Raw genomic sequence first — 12,169 nt, 5'->3', positions numbered from 1 at the left:
ATTTTCATAATAAAAACAAATGCTTTGCACCGCGCACTGCTCTTTGAAACAAGTTGGCAGTGCTCAAGTTGTCAAAACGATAATAACTTTATCGATATATGGAGAATGCAACTCTATTCTGAGAGCGACAGCGGTGCAAAAGCAAAATCAACGCGCTAAATAAAATATTATTGGCCGGATATTTAGCAGATTGTTATATATTTAGAAAGCGCAAACGTAAGTATATATTGTATTCTGTGCAAGGTAAAATAGTGTGATTTAAAAAGCATGCGAAAATTAGGATTTTGTAAATTGAAGAAAGTGGACATTGTTCACGTTTTGTTCTTTGACGACAGGGAGAAATACTGACTTCGCCCGATTCAGCCGCCATCGTGCAAATAGCCAATCACAGAGCGTGCTACTCACACATTCCCAAGTTTGCTCTAAAAATCCGTGTACATACACGTCTGTTTGCGCATGTATTTGTGTCTAGGGAGAACGCGAGTTATTTGCTGCCGCCCGTTTTATTGGCGGCAAAAAGTGCGTAGTTCTAGTTGGGATAAGTTGACTAATCGAATTATTTGATCTCTTTGTCTCTTAGGTTTTTATCATAAAATGAGTTACGCTGCAGATGTATTAAATGCTGCCCATCTTGAGCTGCACGGCGGTGGCGACGCCGAGTTGCGTCGCCCCTTCGACCCAACTGCCCACGACTTGGATGCATCTTTTCGCCTGACACGTTTCGCCGATTTGAAAGGACGCGGCTGCAAAGTGCCTCAGGAGGTTCTCTCAAAACTCGTCTCGGCTCTGCAGCAGGACTACTCCGCCCAGGACCAGGAAGCTCAGTTCCTTAACGTTGCCATTCCCCGCATTGGCATTGGCCTCGACTGTGCCGTCATCCCATTGCGTCACGGCGGCCTTTGCCTGGTGCAGACCACTGACTTCTTCTATCCCATTGTTGACGATCCCTACATGATGGGCAAAATCGCTTGCGCCAATGTGCTCAGCGATTTGTACGCCATGGGCGTAACCGATTGTGACAATATGCTAATGCTTCTGGCCGTCAGCACAAAGATGACGGAAAAGGAACGTGATGTCGTCATACCTCTGATAATGCGCGGCTTCAAGGACTCCGCCTTGGAGGCGGGAACCACTGTGACTGGCGGCCAGAGTGTTGTCAATCCCTGGTGCACCATTGGAGGCGTTGCCTCAACCATTTGTCAACCCAATGAGTACATAGTTCCGGACAACGCTGTTGTTGGTGATGTCCTGGTGCTCACCAAACCCCTGGGCACCCAGGTGGCTGTAAACGCACATCAGTGGATCGATCAGCCAGAGCGCTGGAACCGCATTAAGCTAGTTGTCTCCGAGGAGGATGTCCGCAAGGCCTATCATCGTGCCATGAACTCCATGTCGCGCTTGAACCGAGTCGCCGCTCGTCTCATGCACAAGTACAATGCACATGGCGCCACCGATATAACCGGTTTTGGACTCCTGGGTCATGCACAAACTCTGGCTGCTCACCAGAAGAAGGATGTCTCCTTTGTCATACACAATCTTCCAGTGATTGCCAAGATGGCAGCTGTGGCCAAGGCCTGCGGCAATATGTTCCAACTGCTACAGGGCCATTCAGCTGAAACTTCAGGAGGTTTGCTCATCTGTTTGCCAAGAGAACAGGCGGCGGCTTACTGCAAGGACATTGAGAAACAGGAGGGCTACCAGGCCTGGATTATTGGCATTGTAGAGAAGGGCAATAAGACGGCACGCATCATTGACAAGCCACGCGTCATTGAGGTGCCAGCCAAGGATTAGATTCTGTTTATCATTTATTAATTTAAACTGCATACAAGCTCTCAGTTATAACGCAAATATGAGTGAACTAAGTTACCGTTTTTTTGTAAAAGCAACAGCTTGACTACATACATACATTAATAACAATTTTTGATCTTTCATGAAACCTATGGACACCGCTAAGTATATAACGAATGAATAAAAAAGATCACTTGACTTTTGTCTCGAACAAATGCAAACCGCTCGCATATTATTTACAATTTAACCGCCAAGCCAAAAGCTTTTAGTTCTCATGTACAGACTACAACGCAACCACATAAAGAGCTTGGTGAGAGAGAAATTGTGCAGATCGTCGACTGTGCTAATGGATGCTCACTGAGCGCCAAGCGAATTCTAAGCAGTGAGCAACAGGTCTGCTCTAGTTTGTCACTTCAGAGAGAAAGAGAGAGAGCATGACGTCATAAATTCAAAGTTTCGAATTTGAGCTAAGCTTGCTGAACAAAGCAAAACTGCAAAAGCTTTTGTATATTAAATAGATGAATATTTAATGATAACTTTTTTACGAATTAAAAAGTATATACATTACTAATATTATTTTTTTTGAGTTTAAAGTTTACTTCAAATTATTTTTATTTAAATTTCGAATGCAAAAGCTTTAGGCATTGACGTTATACGCACACCTAGAGAATGAGAGAGAGGAAGAGCGAGCGAGCAAGTAAAGAGCGCGCGCAAAAGCATAACCTGTAGGTCAGTCCACTGTGGCGCTGATCCGACTCGATCTCTGCGCTGCTCTGCTCTGATCGCAGCAAGTGCAAAATTGAAGCCTCAGTACTGCACAAACCAGCGACGCGCGTACGCGTATAAAAAGCAAAGCTGTTCCGTTACCGTTACGTTTTGTAGTAGTCGAATAAACGAATACACACACTAACAAACCAAAAACACTCATACCAACGAATATCTAAGACTAACGCGCCCGCGCATTGTAGCAATTTTCTTTTGGCTGAACACTGAACTCGCCGCAGCCAGCAATAACTACAACAACAACAACAGAAACAACGAAAGCAATAACTGCAACAACAACAACACCGAGGCAAAAAGTCTGCAACATTCATTTTGGGTTTTGGAAAAGTGCACAGTGAGTGTTAGTGAATTATAGTATGAATGCCTGAAAGTGTGTATCTGTGTGTGCGTGCGTATGTGTGTGTGTGTGTGTATCTACGGAATCTAGCTATCTATTGAACTGGCAGACAAGCTTAGAAAACAAACTGATGACGGCGACAAACGCACATACTCGTAGTAAAAAAAACTAGTTTCAGTCTTTCCCTACGTATCCGTTGATACGTATGAGTACAAGTATAAGTATGTATCTATGTATCTTGTAGCTGTATCTATTGTATTGTGTGTATGCGTACTCTTCACTCGTGTTTGGCAGCAAAGAGAAATTCAATTTGTGTTCAATAAAAATACGCATTGATTTCGTATCCGCATCCTATTGAGCTACTACCTCGTTACCATGTACATGTATTTATATGCATTACGGATGGGGGATGTGATGAATCATGTACGCAGCGTACTCTTTTTATTTTCTTTGAATCAAGAGCAACAACAACATGAGTTTTCAAATTGAAAGCCAAAAGAACGGTGGCAGTGAACTATTTATAGAATTATTTGTTTTCATACATAAATACGTAGATACACTTGTGTATCCAACAATATAAATTGTTCGGCAACAGGCAAAAGAGTCGACAATGAAGGCGACAACAACAACAACAACAACAGTGCCTGGCATTCATTCTCACTCGTAAATTCGTTCAAATCAAATGACGAACAACAAAAATAATAATAACGAACATTTTTATTTTTTTTTTACATTAGCGTATTTCAGACATAAAATATTCAATTTAAATTTGCCAAGTTCAAGCAGTGTCTGTTGCTTGTTTATACTGCATACATATGTATTAGTGACTTGATTGAACTGTGAGCTGCTGCGTAGGTGGCAGAGGAGGCAGTAACGACAACAACAACAACAACAACAATGATAGCAGCGTCACCAGCGCCACACAAATTGGCAACTCAACACAGGCGCTAGAACATGCATACATACGTATGCTTAATATATAAAGTCATGCATGTGTATGTGTGTAAGTTTCGCCTACGTTCTCAATTTGATTTTCGGAAATTTCAACAACAACAGCAACAACACCTTCAATTTGCTCTTTTCGAATATTTCAAACTTGTTGTTCGTTTGCTATTTTGTTTATTTTATGTTTGCCTACGTATACATATGCATGCATGTATGTGTGTACAGTGGCGCTTAGCTTATTTGACCCATTATTCTTACATGCGAGTATAACAAATTTTAATTGAATTTAATTCTTAAGGGTATGAAGATATAAATAAATTGAAATTTCAGATTTGTTAGTTATTGTTTGAGTTTAAAGTACCTAATTAAAATTTTGGTATACATAACAAAATTAAAATACTATTTAATATTGTTGTTTATTTTTTTGTTTTTCTGAATAAAGCAATAACAAGAATATATAGTAAAATATGCAGTGGGTCAAATAAGCTGAGATCCACTGTATGTGTGTATGTATTTGTGTTATAGATCTTTGCCGCTAGCATTTTGCGAGCCTTTTGCTCATGCGCTTCCCCTACCCCTGTTCCGCTCGCCCCTTTGTCACGCCCACTCCAATGCCAGACACAAACGGCAGCAACATGTTCCCACTTTTGTCTCTCGTTCCGATTATATGAGATCATTTTGAATTGTATGCAAAAACAAAAACACGCACATATCTACACATGTATTTGTAAATGCTCTAACTTGTGCTCCCAGTTCTCTTGTTGTGTTGTTATTGTTGCTTTTGGTTTTAACTAAATAAATTCACCTCATAGCGCCAGTGAAAAACGTGATGTGTGTGATCACTGATCAGGCGTCAATTAGATGTAGACTTTTATTTATATTATGATGTTTTATGTGTTTCTATACTACACACACATGCAAATACAGATACTGCTTACGTGAGCTTCTTTATTAGCTAAACTATTGACCATATGGCGAGTCTGTTTTCTGATTATTACGATCATGTCGCATTTGCCTCAAGGAGCTTAATTTCCATTTTAATACAGTTCGTCACCTTAGTCAATGTGATTTATTTCATTTACTGTGAGTGAATTTTGGTTTATGATGACATCTCATGACATCATCATCGGCTATCCTTGTGTTTGCTTTACGAATTTTTGCATCTGTTATTCTCTCTCCCATCCGCCTTATACAAAGTCATTCATTGAAAATCTCACTCAAGGTTATCGCTAAATCACAAAAAATAAAATAAGTCTCAGACCCAGACAGAATTTAAGGCATCGAAACGAGTATACAGGTTTTCGAATTGTTTTTACCAGACAAAAAAGGAACTAAGGACACGTTGAAAGTGAAAACCAGTTTGACATTGAAATTGCAAGAGTTTTTAACTTTGTTTGTATTTATGTATCTGTGTCGTCAGTGATGAAAATCAATGTCATTTTTAAATTTTGTATACCTCGTGTTTAAAGTTTGAAGAGATACATTTGGAGAGATACTGTTAGTCAAATAATTGTTTTGACGAAAACATTCATCATTTACTTTTCTTTAAAGTTTAAACTTTAAACCATAAGCAACTATAAAAAAAAGACTATTTTTTTGTCAAAGTAATATGTATTTTTTTTGTAAAAACATTAACTTGTCTAATTGTATTTGCTTTTGCGCAAAAATTACGTATCTCATTTAATAATATATTATTGTTTATGCAATTTGCATATGATATTAAAAAAAATTTAATACTGTTTCTTGGCAAACATTTGTAACTACCAATAACTGGGTGTCTTATAGTGTAGAACACTCAACAACATTTTTAGTTATCGAATTCAAAGTCGTCATTTTTGTCGACTTCTTTTGGTTCCATTGACAGATAATCATTAGAAGTGATGCCCACTTCAGATGACTTAAGCTCCATTAATGCGCCAAAAATATCACCACTGAATTGGTATCGTTGTTCTAGAAACAACTCACCATTTTTGTACATATTGAATATTTTCGTGGGTGTAATATATACAAAATGCTTAAAATTCTTATGAACTACGAATCAACCTGTCAGTGCGAAGTCGTTTTACGCTTACGTTTACACCCACAGCAGCCTCGTTTTACCAAGTATATGAATTCACTCACTTACTCATAAGAATTTAAATATTTTGCCGTTTTCTGAATACACATTTTTGCTTGATGTCATTGTAGCAGAAAACACTAACTGGAAATGCAGTACTCGAGTAGCTCGGAAAATTACTCATCCTCGATGAGAGATACACCATCGAAATGGAACGGACGTGTAAGTTCAAGACACATTAACTTTAAATTTACGATCTAACAACTCTGAAATTCCAACAGAACGATAAAAATTATGCATACAAGAAGTCATCGTATCAATACTCAAGCTCTGGCGATAATAATATATCCTATCAGAGCAAGTCACCTGATCAGAACATCGATCAATTGGATGCCTTGCTGGAGGACTTGAAGCAGGAACGCCAGATCACCAACAGAGAGCGCGAAGTTCTACCCACTGGCACTAGCTATAGAACACTGTAAGTTATACTTAAAAAAATATATAACTTTTAATATATTGATGATACTAATAAAAGCTTATTCTTTAAAATCTGTTATTTAACTTAAACAATTAAACTTATTTTTAATTTATATTTTAAAATTTCAAAATAATAATTTAATTCCAATTATTTTAAGTTGCGGAATAGAATTTATTTTTGTTTTTATCAATAGAAAATTAAATGAAATCAAAAATGTTTGAATGGAAGCCTTTCAATATTTTTAAAATAAATGTGCAATTCTAATATATTCTTTATTGCCAAAAATTTAAATCATTTATATTAAATTGCAGTTCTACCTTTTTATTTAATAAAAAAACAAGAAATAATATCTAATGAAATATATATTTAACAAATCATATTTATAATTTTTTGTGGATTTCTAAACTTTCTACATTTTCTTCAAAGTGAATAATTTAAAATTTGGCTCTATAACTGTTATACTCTATTCCTTCTTGAAGGATATAATTAAATTAAATTTAATTGTTTAATAATTCCTCATTTTAATTGCTCTTTACAGGGAACGCACTGATCCTTCGGGCACTGTCACCAAGACAACGCGTGTGATCAAGACGACCAAGCACTCAGGTGGACAACAGCCCTTCAGCGATGATGTTGAGACCTTCAATCCAAGCGATTACAGCACGCTGCAGTCAACGGCAAAGTACTCCAACTTTCAGGATACCTTAAAGCGTGACGAGTATCTAAACAAGGAGAAGCCCTACACTCTGGGTAAATTTAACTATTAAATCTTTATTGCTTTGTTGTAATTATTGAACTTCTATTTTTAGCCCATTCACCAAGTGGCGATGGTCACTACTCAAGCAGAACTAAGATCTACGAGAGCAATCGAACACTTAACAACAATGTGGAGCTGGTGCCAAGTGTCAACACCACGAAGACGGTGACCAATGTCAGCAATGTGAACATTGACAAGGAACTGCAGGACATTGCATTGAGCGATGGCATATTGCCAGCCCCAGGCACCAAGGTGACCACCACTGTGCGCACCTATACCTATGAAATACCACCAAATGGTCCTGGCAGTGCCACCAGCACTATTAATCGCAACAACAACACGCTGAGCAGCAGCTACAAACACCATGAGACACACAACTCTAGCCAGAACTACACACAATTGTCTCCTTCGCATGTGCCACAGACAGTTGTCTATAACACGGAGAGTTACTCGACCCTCAACAAGCCCAACGATCGTCCCCTGGTCTCTAATCAGTCGTACGAGATTCGTGAGCATAAGGAAACCACCACACGTGGTTTAAGCCCACAGCCACGTCAGTTGCCTCTAGGTTCTCCAGTCAGCCCCAATGGTGTCCCGCCCAACAGCAGTCGCACCATTGTGTACAACATCCACAAGACAGACAATGTGAACAATGTGATTGCCGAGCCGCGTTATCCACATAGTCCGGCCCATAGTCCCAACTATGGATCTCCACATAGTCCAGCACAGCCGCAGATTCCTCCTGGCGGCACCAATCGTTATTATTACAAGGAAACTGAGACTTCGAATACCGTTAATACCATACACGGCCCACCCCATGGCGGCGCTCCTTATCCCGTGGAACCTTCACATCCGGCTCCTCTCAAGCAGTTGCCCAGTACGACTTATCCCCAGCCACAAAATGGCCATGGCTATCCGCCGAATACCACCAGCTATACATACAATTACTCTTCCACAACAAACACAAACAATCGTCGCGGTCCTGGTTCTGGTCCTGATTATGGCACACCCTCTCCCTTCCCCGTGGACGGCGTGGAGTATCCTGTGGGCAATGGCAATCCACCTCAACGTGTGGACGACTTAATGCAGTCCTTTGGCACTGTAAGTAATCACATTTCTTCTCTACACATCATTGGTTAATCTTTATTATATTTTATACAGACGGATCTCGTGGATCGCTCGAACATTGAAACTCCGATTCGCAAGCGCGAGATTGAGACCGCAGTGGCGTCACCTCAGCAGCAGCATGTGCCCTCCGTCAACAAGGCCGGCAAGGAGGTTTACTATCCACCTGGTCACGAAACTATCACTACTAGACGAGAGGAAATGCATGCTGGATCCGCAGGAGGCGTAAGTTCTCTATCTAATATACTTTACTTTTGAAAAAGAAGCCTTCTAAGACTGTTTTCTTATAGGGACGCTGGGCTAAGGGCTCCGGTATGTACGAATACGAGTCGGGATCAAAGTCCAAGACGAAAACCAAGTCCGGTGGAGCAGTTGTACCCGTTTGCTTGCCCCTTTGCTGTGCCATGCCCTGTTCGATTATGTAAACCAGCATCAGCAACAAGTTCGAGTCGACTACACTTGTATATAGGATTCTAATATTGCCGTTAATAGGTCTAACGCTAATTCCTGCCCCCTAAGTACAGCTTGTCGTTGATATTTCTATTTATCTAACCAATTTTTCGGTTCGCTTCTCATATGGATGCTCTAATTGTTGTAATTTGTTGACCCAATTGATATATGATATATGTCTTGCTATATATTATCTATCGTATGTATATATATAATACGTTTCATATCTAGGCATTGCCTAGTTTGTTGGATTTGGTAGTAGTTTCCTCTAACACCTAGTTTTGCTCCAAATTGAATAGTTTTGCTCCAATCAAAAAAAAAAAGCATTTATATTACAACGTGACCAGTGAAAGCCTAAGCCTTATATTTTTAAGTTTTTATTTGAAAGCCAATTGTTTTAACTGTATTTTGCATACCAAACTAATAAATGAGCCACGGAATTGAATTCCCCACTCGCCATAATTATATACAAGTATGTGTGTTTCCCGTATCCCGCTCCCCTCGAATATTATCTATTATTATTATTATTACTAATCAGCGGCCAATGGGCTGACCAAAACGCAACGTAAATGTAACCCAGAATTATCGTAAAAGGTAACATAGTCGTTACAGAGCCATAAATATTCTCTAATACACAAAGTAACCATAATAAAAACGAAATCTAACCAACGAAACGTTATATTAAACTTTTAATTGGACTGATGGGCTTAATGTTTATAGATATTGATGATGATGATGATGATGACGATGCTAATTTAATACCCGCATCGATAAATTGTTTCAAAACACATATGAGCTTGGTACATATAGTAAAAGATTTATTCTGGTATAGTAAAATGTAATTTTTATAAGTTTTACATTTGGTATTGTATATTAAAGTATGGTAGGTAATAAACACCCTTGCAGAGGGTGATCGAATTGATCATTATTAAAATTTTATTTTTTTAACTTGGCACACGAGATGTAACCTGTTGTTGGTTGGATCGGATCACTAAATTATAGACCTGCTATAGACATAATCAGTCCAAAATGTTGACATTTATGATATTTTTAAAATTCGAGCCAAGTCTTATTAAATCAGAGATTCATGATTAAATCTTCTGCAAGGGTATGTACGAATTCGGCGTACCGAAGATAAGTTTTCTTTGTTTCTTTCATTTTCTAATTATCATTTGCTCGAATAACAATTTGTATATCACAAAAGTAATATCTACATTTCACCTTATAGGAATTGATGTAGAATTTTTTGTCTACTTATTTAAAGAGATTGTAATAAAAATGATTAGGGAAAAAACGAAAACCAACAGAATCTACATATTCTTTAAAATACATAGAATATTAAATGGGGCTAATAGTACTACAAAAGTACATAATAATTCTATATTGACTGGACATGCTACATACACAATATGTGTGTCTATTATTCTTGATAATTAGGCTACTTCGAAAAAGTAATGTTGTCATTTGTACATATTATAAGTAATATTCAAATATTGCACATATTGAATTGAGATTCGTATTGCAATCTTGTCTTTATAGCAGTTTAAGAAAAAACTATTGTAGCCACTTCTGCCGCGGTAAGCTAACTCTTTCGCTCGGAGTTCTTTAGCTCGGCTAAATAACAAGTAAAGGTTGGAAACTCTTTGATGCTATAGATTTCATATTTAATCGAGTTGATGCCATCCATTTCAATTTTATTGATCCCATTCTGAAGATTTTCGTAGCTACAAAAACAAATTATAAATATTTATGTGAAGGATATATTCACAAATAATAATTAAATAGTTACCGTTTTGGATTCGCTTTCTCCTTTAAATGTTTCAGCATTATATAGCGAGCTATATTAATTGGATAACGTGATATGAATAGGTTGGCATGCTTCAAACTGCAAGGTAAAAAATGATTTAATATTTGTTAAAACATTTGGTATTCTTATAATATTATAATAGAGATTTACCGGTTGGACATATCGTCGTCCTCGCCACCCCAACCAAAGAAAGAATTTGAAAATCCATTAACAGCCTGAAAATGCTGACGTGTCATGGCAGAAACTCCGCCGAATATTGAGCGATAAGGCAACCTGTTTGCAAAAACAAAAAAAAAATAAACAATTACAAATCAATTAATTTAGTGGTGATTAAGTCAAGTGGACGTACTTGAAATTCAACGAGTCAATTGCAACGGACATGTGCCGCGGCTGACGTGGACAGTTGTACAGATTACGATCATCCAAAGGTATAAGGTCGACATCGTGGAATATAAAACAGTCCCACTGATATAGCTTTAAGGCCTCCAAGTATCCGATATTCATCATGGCAGCACGGTTAAAGGGCTTGCCATTGGTTTGCTCTATAATAAATATGCGATAGGCAATCCGCTGTTTCATTAGGAACGGATGTATGTTGCGTAGGAAGACCGAAAGGTGTGCATAACGGTCACGAAAGGGCACAATAATGGCAACATGGTATTGGGCAATGCAATCAGTTGGCTGATAAGCGCCTCCCGGGCGCAACAAAGGCCCCAACTCTGCTTCAATAATATCAAGAGATTCAAGTGTTGTGTTGGGCGTGATGGGACCACCTGCAAAATGTCAATGATTTTAATATATAACCATAATTATGATGTGCATGCCTACGTACCGTCTCTGGGATCGGGATCAGTGCAGTTTTGTGTTGGGGTCATTTCTGACTTTTGTGTGCTGTTTGCATAATCATAGGGATGCGGATACGGATACGGATGCGGATGTGCATGAGATAAGTCTTGTGGAATGGAAGTAAAGTTTGCATTCGCAATCACAGTCGTTGAGGTTGAGTTGCGGTTATTGTGCAGCTCACGCTCCTTCGATAGGGCCAAGGGAGCAGCGGGCATTTTGTGTCCCGAGATGCTTCTATTGCCCTCTCTATCGCTCCCGCTGTCATTTTTATGATGGATGTGTGCATACTTGTGCACGCGCCGAATGCTGTTAACACACAAGATAATAATAAGTGTATACACTCAAAGTCATGTGCTTATCACTTCTTATTACCTCAACTTGCTTAGTGACGTGTTACTGGATCCGTCTGACTCGGAGGTCCATAGGAAGTTGAGCACCAGCAGAAGACATATTGCCCCGGCCAGAAAGCGTATGAGATTCGCCTTTGTAATAATGATCATGGTCCATCGATTGCATCATTCCTTATTCGAATCGTTTTCTTTATTCAATAGCATTCTAATGCTATTGCATCGCTTTTAACTACTAATTACAAATATTGTTGTTCGATTCCACGTCCATCCAACTGGGAAGCTGCAACAGCTGATTCCCTCATGCAAAATCTACAGGGTGATTCGTGCACTTCGATTCATTTGGCGGCACATTTGAATCAGAAACATGTATGGCACGCAATCTTAACTCTTGTTTACCCACATATCTGTTTGTTTATTTTGAATAAAAAAGCGAACTACTGTACATAA

The 12,169-nt window shown here is 38.7% G+C and overlaps 3 protein-coding genes across 4 annotated transcripts; 2 read left to right on the top strand and 1 right to left on the bottom strand.

The window, feature by feature from the left end:
* The first annotated feature begins 108 nt into the window (after positions 1 to 108).
* LOC117783945 (inactive selenide, water dikinase-like protein) lies at positions 109 to 2,009 on the top strand. The gene is made up of 2 exons (XM_034621526.1): positions 109 to 216; positions 581 to 2,009. The coding sequence occupies exon 2, from the start codon at positions 595 to 597 to the stop codon at positions 1,789 to 1,791; it is 1,197 nt and encodes a 398-aa protein (XP_034477417.1). The 5' UTR covers positions 109 to 216; positions 581 to 594; the 3' UTR covers positions 1,792 to 2,009.
* Positions 2,010 to 2,581: 572 nt separating this feature from the next.
* Positions 2,582 to 9,393, top strand: LOC117783940. Of its 2 annotated transcripts, none has more exons than XM_034621520.1 (7): positions 2,582 to 2,905; positions 6,044 to 6,131; positions 6,191 to 6,387; positions 6,926 to 7,137; positions 7,197 to 8,245; positions 8,306 to 8,494; positions 8,560 to 9,393. In XM_034621520.1, the coding sequence occupies exons 2-7, from the start codon at positions 6,060 to 6,062 to the stop codon at positions 8,692 to 8,694; spliced, it is 1,854 nt and encodes a 617-aa protein (XP_034477411.1). In that variant the 5' UTR covers positions 2,582 to 2,905; positions 6,044 to 6,059; the 3' UTR covers positions 8,695 to 9,393. The 2 variants fall into 2 exon arrangements, with proteins under 2 accessions (XP_034477411.1, XP_034477410.1); XM_034621519.1 differs by having other exon boundaries at positions 6,041 to 6,131.
* Positions 9,394 to 9,515: 122 nt separating this feature from the next.
* LOC117783944 (beta-1,4-N-acetylgalactosaminyltransferase bre-4) lies at positions 9,516 to 12,022 on the bottom strand. Its single transcript, XM_034621525.1, has 6 exons — positions 11,745 to 12,022; positions 11,359 to 11,678; positions 10,876 to 11,299; positions 10,677 to 10,799; positions 10,509 to 10,604; positions 9,516 to 10,443 (listed from the first exon to the last, which is right to left on the bottom strand). The coding sequence occupies exons 1-6, from the start codon at positions 11,870 to 11,872 to the stop codon at positions 10,302 to 10,304; spliced, it is 1,233 nt and encodes a 410-aa protein (XP_034477416.1). The 5' UTR covers positions 11,873 to 12,022; the 3' UTR covers positions 9,516 to 10,301.
* Between the last annotated feature and the right edge of the window lie 147 nt (positions 12,023 to 12,169).

Source organism: Drosophila innubila (assembly GCF_004354385.1).
Source record: "Drosophila innubila isolate TH190305 chromosome 2R unlocalized genomic scaffold, UK_Dinn_1.0 1_C_2R, whole genome shotgun sequence".
Taxonomy (NCBI): Eukaryota; Metazoa; Arthropoda; class Insecta; order Diptera; family Drosophilidae; genus Drosophila; species Drosophila innubila.
Note: the sequence above shows the minus strand (reverse complement) of the source record. Positions and strands in the feature narration are given on the sequence as shown.

Bases quoted from the DNA above. Each gene is read 5' to 3' on its own strand.
- LOC117783945 (XM_034621526.1), top strand. From the start codon at position 595: ATGAGTTACGCTGCAGATGTATTAAATGCTGCCCATCTTGAGCTGCAC.
- LOC117783940 (XM_034621520.1), top strand. From the start codon at position 6,060: ATGCAGTACTCGAGTAGCTCGGAAAATTACTCATCCTCGATGAGAGAT. The intron at 8,246-8,305 runs GTAAGTAATCAC...TATTTTATACAG, and splicing joins TAATGCAGTCCTTTGGCACT to ACGGATCTCGTGGATCGCTC. The intron at 8,495-8,559 runs GTAAGTTCTCTA...GTTTTCTTATAG, and splicing joins ATGCTGGATCCGCAGGAGGC to GGACGCTGGGCTAAGGGCTC.
- LOC117783944 (XM_034621525.1), bottom strand. From the start codon at position 11,872: ATGATCATTATTACAAAGGCGAATCTCATACGCTTTCTGGCCGGGGCA. The intron at 11,300-11,358 runs GTACGTAGGCAT...GACATTTTGCAG, and splicing joins TGATCCCGATCCCAGAGACG to GTGGTCCCATCACGCCCAAC. The intron at 10,605-10,676 runs GTAAATCTCTAT...TTTACCTTGCAG, and splicing joins GACGACGATATGTCCAACCG to TTTGAAGCATGCCAACCTAT.